Below are 10,406 nucleotides of genomic sequence, written 5' to 3'. Positions count from 1 at the left end.
TGCAAGTGAGGTTCTTACCCACGAAAGCTTATGCTCCCAATACTTCTGTTAGTCTTAAAGGTGCCACAGGACCCTCGGTTGCTTTTTACAGAGTCAGACTAACATGGCTACCCCTCTGATACTTGACAGATATCAAAATAATACAGGTACAGTCTCCCCAGCTGAAGAGGACAAAGACTCATCTAAGCCCCAAGACCGTGACCCTTCATTTTGCCACATTAACAGAGAGAATTAAACATCAAGGGAAGCAGCTCTTCCACCAAGAAATACACAGGGATCAGAGCACAAACTACACAGGCCTACAGCAGCAGTGACTGGGGTTTCCTTGCCAGACGCTCTGATGCAAGCCCCACAGGAGCATCCCCACTTATACTCACTTGAGGGAACCTTTAACTCGGGTTTGATCCTCATCCTGAAACTTATGCTGGTAACTGATCATCATGAAGGAGTGGGGGATTCCGAGCTGAAACACCAGAGAGGCATGAGTTCATGGACAAGCTGTATCAGAAGCCACAGCTGAGTACTCCCACCGATTTCCTTTCCAGTCCCTTCTGCAGGGTAGACATCACCGCAGTAGCTACCACCTGCATGTCACTGCCCTCCACCTGTACTCACAGTGTCACTCACTGAATTTTAGACTGTGCTCTGTGAAGCCTTTACTTGGGGCTGAGCACGAAGCTGAGAGGGGCTTTGGAACAAGAGAGGGACTCTCTCTTACAAAGTGATCTGCAGAATAACAGTTGGAGAAGTGCTGCCTTGAAGGGACACTGTCAGCTGGCTGAAGGTCTCATTTCATTGCTGTTCCTGGGAAATTTCCAGGCACCACTAGTTAGCAAAACTGATAACTGCCATATGATCCCAGACAAATGGGGCCATTCTGAAACACCCTTCTCCCCACCCAGCCCCGAAAGTCTTTACATTAGTGTGATCACATCAGAGCAGCAGCTTGAGTGTTCATGCCAACACTCTGGGAAAGCGCATGCATGCAGACAGGTGGGTGGATGCACTCATTGCAGTGCTTGGAGCACTTTGCAGGTACATTCAGGAATGCCAAGTAGCTCCATATGGCAGGAAGATTAGTGTCGCTTTCCACAGAAGAGGCAGAATCAAGGCTGTACTCGAGTGTCTCCTGGAAATACTGGGCTAGGCAGCAAGCACATCAGGTGATCTAAGCACATTTCTAAGCGACTGGTCATTTCTGCGAGGAACGTGCTGCTAGATTTCTGGCTCTGGTGAATTAAGTGGCTGCTGTAGGAACATTTCTAACTAGTACAGGAGCAGCAAGAAAATGTGACAGGTCTATAGCCCTGAAACTGTGCTTTGCTCTTTCTGCAAAACATTTCAGTAAATGTGCTGTTCCTGCTGAGAAAGGCATTTCTGGTTCCATGGACACCTAGCCACGGTGTGTTTTGCTGCTCTGACTGCTGAGGGGAAGGTTACGTGTTCTGCTGAGTAGAAATGACATAGACTGTCAATGTGTAATACAGGAGCAAGAGTCCAGCGGCAGAATCTGCTGCTGGAATTCAAAGCAAACATCTGCTTTTCAGTGCATTCTGCAAAAGGGAAGTTGGAAAAATTGTTTTGAGCAGAGACACAAATTTTAGGGTACACCAACCTGACAACTTCCCTTTCAGCTCTTTTGCTCCTGCCTCTCTCTCCCTCCCCCCCATCGAGGAGGAAGGAACGCCAACTTCATGGAAATCAGTGGCAACACTGCTATGTCCATAAGCCAGCTGAAGGGACTGAGTAAGGTAGCACAAACTAGGCTCCAAGAAATGAAACAGTCTCCCAGTCAAGGGAGGCTGAAGCCTGACACACTCCTCTCCATACCTCCAGCACATTAACATTATGAGCTGTGTCCTCCAGCTCACTACTACAATACTAGCCATCAGTTCTGGGCGGGGGACTGCAAAGTGAAGGGCTAATCCACAAACCCATCACACTGACTAAATTCAGACAGGTGCTAATTAGCTAAATTACTGACGGAGGTTATAATGGAAAAGGGGCAAGCTACCTTCCAATGGGCACTATAAGAGGCAGCTCAAATATTGAGAGGGAGCTTGCTCTCCATTACACACAGCCCTCTGAGTCTTACCTGCAACGCCACTGTGAAGTGGCTGGTTTTGGTATCCCGGACAATACTCGTATTCATGGCTGACTGGATGCCCCATCGCCACTGTAAATAGCCCATCGTGTTCTTATCTAGGTTCCGCGCCAGGACAGTCGTGAGGCCTGGTCGGATTCCACGGGATGAAAACTGCAGAGCACAGTTTGTGGTGATGAAGCTACAAGAAATAAGGAGAGCATCAGCAGTGGTAAGAACAGAGACTCTCTAGACAGCCTCAAACTCCCCGTCACCCAGGAGCTTTGGCATGCAGGACTCTCAAGAGACATTCGCTGCATGCTGTAGACACTCGCTATCTGTCAGCTCCAATATCAGCTGCAATCAGTTCATGTATTAGACACCGGCAGCACTGCCAGGAAACTGCCACAAATGTAACCCCCCAATTCAGTCAATCATGTGGTAACATTAGGGCCAGCCCAACAGGAGTGCAAAAACTGGCACGGAGGCTTGCCTGGCCCTTACCACGCAACAGTTCTGTAGAGGCAGCACCATCACCTGCTATGGAGGCCTCCTATTGCTGCCCCGCAGCTCCACACCACTAGTGAGAGAGGCAGCAGCACTAAGCTCTCCAGGAGCCCACGTCACAATATGGGCTCTGAGAATGGGAGGTCTGAAAACCAGAAGGACTCCAAGGGAAGGAGGCGGCACTGTCACCAATGAGAAAGAGGCTCCAATGCAAAAATGCAGTCAGCATCTAGCTTGTACTTTTCTGCACAAAAGGATGGCTCTAGTCATTTGCAAATCACTATCCGGCGAAGGGCAAACCTTGCATTACTTCTCTAATCTCCTTTCTTAATGTCAGCACCTCTCCTGCATGTGAGAGTCCCAGAAGAGCCCTGGATGCAGAGGCCAGAAGTCTGGAGAATGTCACTGAGCATTATTTCTGCACAGCATCATAAGGCTTGTGACAGAGAGATCTCCTGAGCTTCGCTCCCTCTCCTCCCCACTTTGTAGTAAGCCATTCCTGTAATTTACAGCTTAACGATATCCCACAAAGCAGCCTCTATTTCCTAACCTACCTGACCTTCAAGTTCATCCTCTGAAAAACCCAAGCCATCTAGCAGTTCTACTTTCCCCCTTCCTCCTCTTTCAGATAATTAAGAGGAGACTTAGTTATACTAGCCTTGTTCCCTTCTTGGGAGCCTGTGTCACTTGTTGTACATGCCAATACCAGCCTGTCTCCTTTACCCTCCAAAGGGAAAAAAACAAACAACCCACCCCTCGTTCTCTCAAGTATCCCAAATTGAGCTACTATCCCTTCTCCCAGGTGGGAAAGGGGAACCGAGTCACAGGCTTTGGGTTCACTTTGAAAATAAGCAAACTGCTTCCTCCAAACACTCCTGCTGGTGACAACACTGAACACAGTGGTTCAGACGTGAGACGCAGTCACAGGCATGTGTTTTGTCATATTCTCATTTATTTCTGGGTTGTTCTCTTTAAACAAAAGCAAATAAGGAATTTAATTCAAGCTTTTTAAATGACGCTCTCAGAACTGATGGCTCCCTTACAAGTCCTGCCTGAGAAGTGGCTGTTTTCTATTGAGCTGCACATTCCTACTCATCACTCAAAACAGTCATGGAAGAAGTTGCCTTTGAAAGTTGTTTCAAAAAGTGAAAAAATGTGTCTGCTTCTGGTTACAACATAGCACATCATCCCAATAAAGCTGACGCTGTGGACGCAAAACTTCACACGCCAGATGAAATAGAAGAACCGAACAGCAACCATCTCCTCAGCAATCAATCCCTAAAACTATAACTGCTGTCACAAAAGAATAATAAAAGTTGTGAAAAAGCATCTTTCACTCCCTCCATTGAAACTGGGATCAGCTCCTGTTTTCTGCCATAAGAACATAACATAAGAACATAAGAAAGGCCGTACTGGCTCAGACCAAAGGTCCATCTAGCCCAGTATCCTGTCTACCGACAGTGGCCAATGTCAGGTGCCCCAGAGGGAGTGGACCAACAGGCAATGATCAAGTGATCTCTCTCCTGCCATCCATCTCCATCCTCTGACAAACAGAGGCTAGGGACACCATTCCTTACCCATCCTTGCTAATAGCCATTAATGGACTTAATCACCATGAATTTATCCAGTTCTCTTTTAAACGCTGTTATAGTCCTAGTCTTCACAACCTCCTCAGGTAAGGAGTTCCACAAGTTGACTGTGCGCTGCGTGAAGAACTTCCTTGTATTTGTTTTAAACCTGCTGCCTATTAATTTCATTTGGTGACCCCTAGTTCTTGTATTATGGGAATAAGTAAATAACTTTTCCTTATCCACTTTCTCTACATCACTCATGATTTTATATACCTCTATCATATCCCCCCTTAGTCTCCTCTTTCCCAAGCTGAAGAGTCCTAGCCTCTTTAATCTCTCCTCATATGGGACCCGTTCCAAACCCTTAATCATTTTAGTTGCCCTTTTCTGAACCTTTTCTAGTGCCAGTATATCTTTTTTTAGATGAGGAGACCACATCTGTAAGCAGTATTCGAGATGTGGGCGTACCATCAATTTATACAAGGGCAATAATATATTCTCAGTCTTATTCTCGATCCCCTTTTTAATGATCCCTAACATCCTGTTTGCTTTTTTGACCGCCTCTGCACACTGCGCGGACATCTTCAGAGAACTATCCACGATGACTCCAAGATCTTTTCCCTGACTTGTTGTAGCTAAATTAGCCCCCATCATATTGTATGTATAGTTGGGGTTATTTTTTCCAATGTGCATTACTTTACATTTATCCACATTAAATTTCATTTGCCATTTTGTTGCCCAATCACTTAGTTTTGTGAGATCTTTTTGAAGTTCGTCACAGTCTGCTTTGGTCTTAACTATCTTGAGCAGTTTAGTATCATCTGCAAACTTTGCCACCTCACTGTTTACCCCTTTCTCCAGATCATTTATAAATAAGTTGAATAGGATTGGTCCGAGGACTGACCCTTGGGGAACACCACTAGTTACCCCTCTCCATTCTGAGAATTTACCATTAATTCCTACCCTTTGTTCCCGGTCTTTTAACCAGTTCTCAATCCATGAAAGGACCTTCCCTTTTATCCCATGACAACTTACTTTACTTAAGAGCCTTTGGTGAGGGACCTTGTCAAAGGCTTTCTGGAAATCTAAGTACACTATGTCCACTGGATCCCCCTTGTCCACATGTTTGTTGACCCCTTCAAAGAACTCTAATAGATTAGTAAGACACGATTTCCCTTTACAGAAACCATGAAACTAATTGTAACAGAAATACTGCACTCAAGGAAATTAAGAGCTTGTATGGAGAAGTGGAGAAAAAGAAGCTTTCCCTCCCGCCCCCCCCCCCCATGACCAAAGATAACACTATCTTGGAGTTTCCTCCCAGTCTGGTTTCTTCATCCACTTGACTCTGGAGCAAAGTCAGACTCTTGGGTTTAGAGATCACAATCTGTCATAGAATGGATTGTGAGGACATAAATCCAGCAGTGTGACCTCATTACAAGAGCAAATCTAGACCAAAGATGGGAAGGACGCAATCCTTGCTAACACCTGCAGAGTACAATTAAAATGCACAGTACCAACAACAAAATAATATTAAATCTAAGTGTTTTCCCCCATATGAAAGTCCTCTGTAAGGTTTAAACTTGGACTGCCATGTTCTATGTGATAAACATATCCAAAGTGAATATGAAAGGGCATGTCAGTCTGGAACATTCATGAACAGGGATATAGAGTAGTAGCTGTTTCTTATATTTACCATCTTGGTGTAAGATTACGAAATATCTTCAGACCAAATAGAGGTCCCTGAAGGTCTCCAGCTCCAAACTCTAACTGTTTAAATATAAGATACAAAACAGTTAGAAGGGAACATCTTTCCCAGTAGTTGTACACTCTATTCTATTTACCATTGCCTTACCCTATAGACACATTAAATACCTCAACATAGCATAAATCATTCATGTCTGTTCGCTTTAGCAATCTGTCTTTTCCATTAGTGTTATGCTCAGGAACACAAAAGATCTCAATGTGTATACTCTCAATGACGATAGCAAAAAAATCTGCCAATTATACAGTCAGAGCATTATAATCAGAGCACTGCCTGCTCCAATCACTGCAGAAACGACATGAGAACAAGCAATCGTTTGGCCTGGAGAGGACTCCTTTCTTTTTAAAATTTTGATGTTTACAGCTTAGAGATTTTTTCATACTCCAGTAACTGAGACCCCCAACTCACTGAACAGCAGGTAGATGGTGATCACTACAACCCAGGCCAGATGGGAACGGGTGATCGAGAGCTGGAAGACTCCACATCCCATTCCTACCCCCCTGCCACTGTCTGATCTGGAGGTTCTCAGAGAGACACCTCCTTGTTATGCTCATACAAAGCACACGGGATCTTTATAGAGGAAGGCAAATATGCAGCATTTATTGAAAATACAACAGTTAGCATATGCTTTTCAATCTCACACACACACACACAGTCCTGCCAGTGATGTTCATAGTTACCAATCTGTTGTAGCTCGAGTCAATCTAATGGCCAGTTAGATGGAGCACGAGTGAGGAGCTGGGCTCTTGTCGGTCGCGATCCGATGCTCCGAGGCTTTGCAGGACTGAAGCCAGAGTTCCATGGCAAAACACCCCAGCTTTATAGTTGTAAATTCCCATTTGAGTCTATGCATTTTGCAATGTCATCCTGTAACTATTAATCCTTACGTGGTGTTATCATTTGATGGTTATTGTCCGGCTTCCCATTGTTATCTCTTATTTGTTGTTTCACCTTCGGGGGTGCCTGCCTCACTTCTGAGGTCGTCAATGTTGCTAACATGTTGAACATCGGATACAATGGATGTTTTCTGATTGGCTCCTGGTCTTTCCAAGTCTTTCACTTTTTCTTGACCATCTGGACATTTGTGATGGCTTTCACACCTTATCTTTTCCTGATGCATGCATTCCTCATTCACACAAACAATCTCTTACAGAAACCTTCACAGGTATCCAGACAGCATTTTATATTCAGCAGAATACATTGTAAATCAAGCCTACAATTTACACTGGGGCTTCAGGCCCTCAACGTTCCTCTAATCAAATTGGGGCTTCAGGCCCTCAACATAGATACAATACACTCATAAGGATTGTTCTGGTCTGTCATTGCTTTTTGCTATTCAAAAAGGGGGGCTGACAGGATGAAATCAAATCATACATTAATTCTCTTAGTACATTATAAAATCCTGCTCCTACATCCTTACAGTTCTTAGCACCTGTGATGCATGGCCAGAAGGGTTAAACATCCTGCAAAATAAATAACCCTCAAAACATGTGGAGGGATAATGTTGGTGTATTTATATACATATGAGTAGGGTCCACAATGTAACCAACAGTCCCTGTCTAGGCTGATAGTTCAGAGACCAAAAGAACATCCTAGCATTTAAATGATTTGTAAACATGGGGTATCTCGGTATTCATCTCTCTTTGAAATGTACTGTGAATGGTTGAGGAACAAGCAAAATTGCATTATGTTAATTCTATAACTAAGTACCGGTGATGGACCTCTTTCAAAAGTCATCCTAATGACCTTTTGTTCCGGAGGAAATCCCAACGTGTCCAAGAGGACATGAAATTGTATAAAAGATCCTTGGTCCTGATTCTGTCATCTCAGATCTGCTTAAGCTTCATAGGGGAAGTCTGAGTCGCAAGATTGAGGTCCTGAATGTGATATTTGGACATTGGTCTATAACCTTGTCACGGAGTTGGGGGAGATAAGGCCATGCACCCCCGGCTTCCTGCGATTCACCATGACTCTCAGCCAGCCAGTAGAACAGAAGGTTTATTTAGACGATAGGAACACAGTCCAAGACAGGTCTTGCAGGTACAGACAACAGGACCCCCTCAGTCAGGTCCCTCTTGGGGGGGCCAGGGGAGGCCAGAAGGTCTGTCTGGCCTCCTCTCCATTTTCCCAGCCAGCTCCAAACTGAAAATTCTCCAGACCCTCCTCTTCCTTTGTCTCTTTCCCGGGCCAGGAGATCACCTGATCTCTTTGTTCTTCAACACCTTTAGTTGGCACCTTTGCAGAGGAGGGGCCCAGGCCATTAGTTGCCAGGAGACAGAGTGTCAGCCATTCTCTGTGCAGACAGGATCACACCTGCCCCCTGGGGCTCTGCAACAATCACACACCCCTAGACACCCAAGAAATGCATAGGGGAAACTGAGGCACCCAAACAGCACTCAGGGAAAACATTAAGAACATTCCCACTTGGTCACAAACCTCTGAACTGAATTCTAAAGGGACTCTTTGCAACAACAAAGTTCACCATCTCTGTTATGAATCTAAACCTCAATTAATTGAACTCATGTCTGTATGTAGATTGATCTTTTAACCATTCTCTCTCTCTGTTGCTTGAGCCTTTTCTTTTATATGATTAAATAAAATGTTCAGGAATCTTCATCATATTTGACTTAGGTACCTGGATGGAAGCCTGAGGCTGGATCACTTTAAGGGAACTGTGTTGTTTGGACCTCTGAGTAACTAGTAAGGTAATAAAGAAGCTGTTTTATGCCGGCTTAGTAAATCTAAGTATTGGAAAATCTGCCATCTTTATGGGGATTGTCTGCTCCATTCTTTGCAGTTCACCCTAATTGAGTGACCACAGCTGGTCCTCATTGGGCCCCCAGTCACAGCATCATTGTCTCTAATGCTGCATTATAGGATTAGTATATGACAAAATGCTGTAAAACAACATATGGATCTTGGGATTCTAGAGGAAGCTGGTATTTCAGAGACAGGACAGTGATCTTGTAGCCCAGATTAAATATTTCTTAGGTATTTCCTTTTGAACCACTTTCGGTCATCAAATGTTATTGCTACAAGCTAGATCATATGGGCACAATTTGCACGGAAAGGTATCAAGAAACTGGGAACTTTTTGTGTAATTTAAGATAATGGTCCAGTCTCATGATGTACGCTTCATCTTAAATAAATTGTAACAAAAACATAGTCTTTATGCCATTTGAAGCCAGCCAACCCAACCCTAGGGTTTGTGACTTCTAACGTACACTGTGCATCTGCTAGAGGCCATGGGTGGCATTCCACGTTAATGGCCATTGAAACTCGCTACAATATATATGCGCAGATTCACCCAAACTGGTCAAGCCAGCATTACCTTGAGCTTGGTATAGTTTTGCCCCTCCAGCTTTCCTTCCCCGTTCTCAAATGGAGAAGTAAGTGTACATTATTCTTCAGAGCTAGCGCTTCACCATCTTAGAGCTGTACAAACCAAATCAATCCTGACACACCCCAGGAGGTAGCTAGGCAGGCATTGTTCCAGTAGGGCAAGTAGGGAATCCTACACCAAGGGGAGAAAGTGAATTGCCCATGGCCGCACAGCAAGTAAGTCGCAGAGCCATGGTAACAGCTCAGAAGTCTTGTCTCCCAGTTCCATGCTTCACACATTACTCCACACTGCAAACTTGCCTTCTGGGTGCATACATGCAGTGCCTTGTGTTACAGCAACCCTCACAGACTCCCAACCTGCCATTAACTTCCACCACATAAACCTGCATTTGGAATTAGCATTTTAGGTTTGAGAAACTCCAATTCCAGGACACATTTGCTTATGTTCCTAAGAGAGTCTTTAGCAAACTCCATGACACTGCTTATGAATCTAGGTCTCACTTTGCAGTTCAACATCCTGAAAACGCAGTGCTTCCTATAGCGACTCGTGAAGGCTGGGCACTCAAGAGAAGAAGCTGGCTGCATCTCTAAACTAATGGTGCTCTGCTGGTGACAGTTTAGAAACGGCTATTCGCTCCCCCTGCTTACTTGAATCTAGGTTTTCTGCCTGGTGGCACTCCCTGGATAAGACTGACAGGTCTCCCAGCCTGGGGTGATTGGCTTGGGCTTGCAGGGCTTGCACTAGGGCTCAAAAAAATAGCCGTGTAGACAGTGCTTTGAAGCTGTGGCTTACGCTCTGAGAGGGTGGGCTTCAAAGCACTGTCGACACAACTATTTTTTGAGCCCTAGTGCAAGCCCTGCAAGCCCAAGCCAATCACCCCAGGCTGGGAGACTTGCTGCCCGGAGCTATGCAGACATACCCTAAGTGAGTGGCACTAAGAACAAGTTCCAACATCGCCACCACCAGCTAGAAGAGCAGCTGCAGGGACAATAAAAAGGGAGGAACACAAACGGTGTTAAAAACCATCAAACTGTACTTTCTAAGCCAGATCTCGACGCAGGAACACAGGCCCTGCAATGTGCACAGAAGCTGCTCAAGAGCCTCTTTGAAAGTGAAGATGGTTTGGGAGCAACCTGA

At 44.9% G+C, this 10,406-nt stretch overlaps 1 protein-coding gene across 1 annotated transcript in view; it reads right to left on the bottom strand.

Moving 5' to 3' along the window:
* DNAJC11 (DnaJ heat shock protein family (Hsp40) member C11) overlaps positions 1–10,406 on the bottom strand; it is a 69,060-nt gene that overhangs the window by 13,918 nt on the left and 44,736 nt on the right. Inside the window, exons 7-9 of the mRNA XM_005287067.4 lie at positions 5,858–5,931; positions 2,096–2,285; positions 378–463 (exon numbers count right to left, since the gene is read on the bottom strand). Of these exons, the coding sequence (XP_005287124.1) occupies positions 378–463; positions 2,096–2,285; positions 5,858–5,931 (350 nt within the window). The remainder of the gene's footprint in view (positions 1–377; positions 464–2,095; positions 2,286–5,857; positions 5,932–10,406) is intronic.

This window comes from Chrysemys picta, chromosome 21, assembly GCF_011386835.1.
Source record: "Chrysemys picta bellii isolate R12L10 chromosome 21, ASM1138683v2, whole genome shotgun sequence".
Lineage (NCBI taxonomy): Eukaryota > Metazoa > Chordata > Testudines > Emydidae > Chrysemys > Chrysemys picta.
The sequence above is the reverse complement of the archived record's forward strand: the minus strand, read 5'-3'. Positions and strand labels throughout refer to the sequence as shown.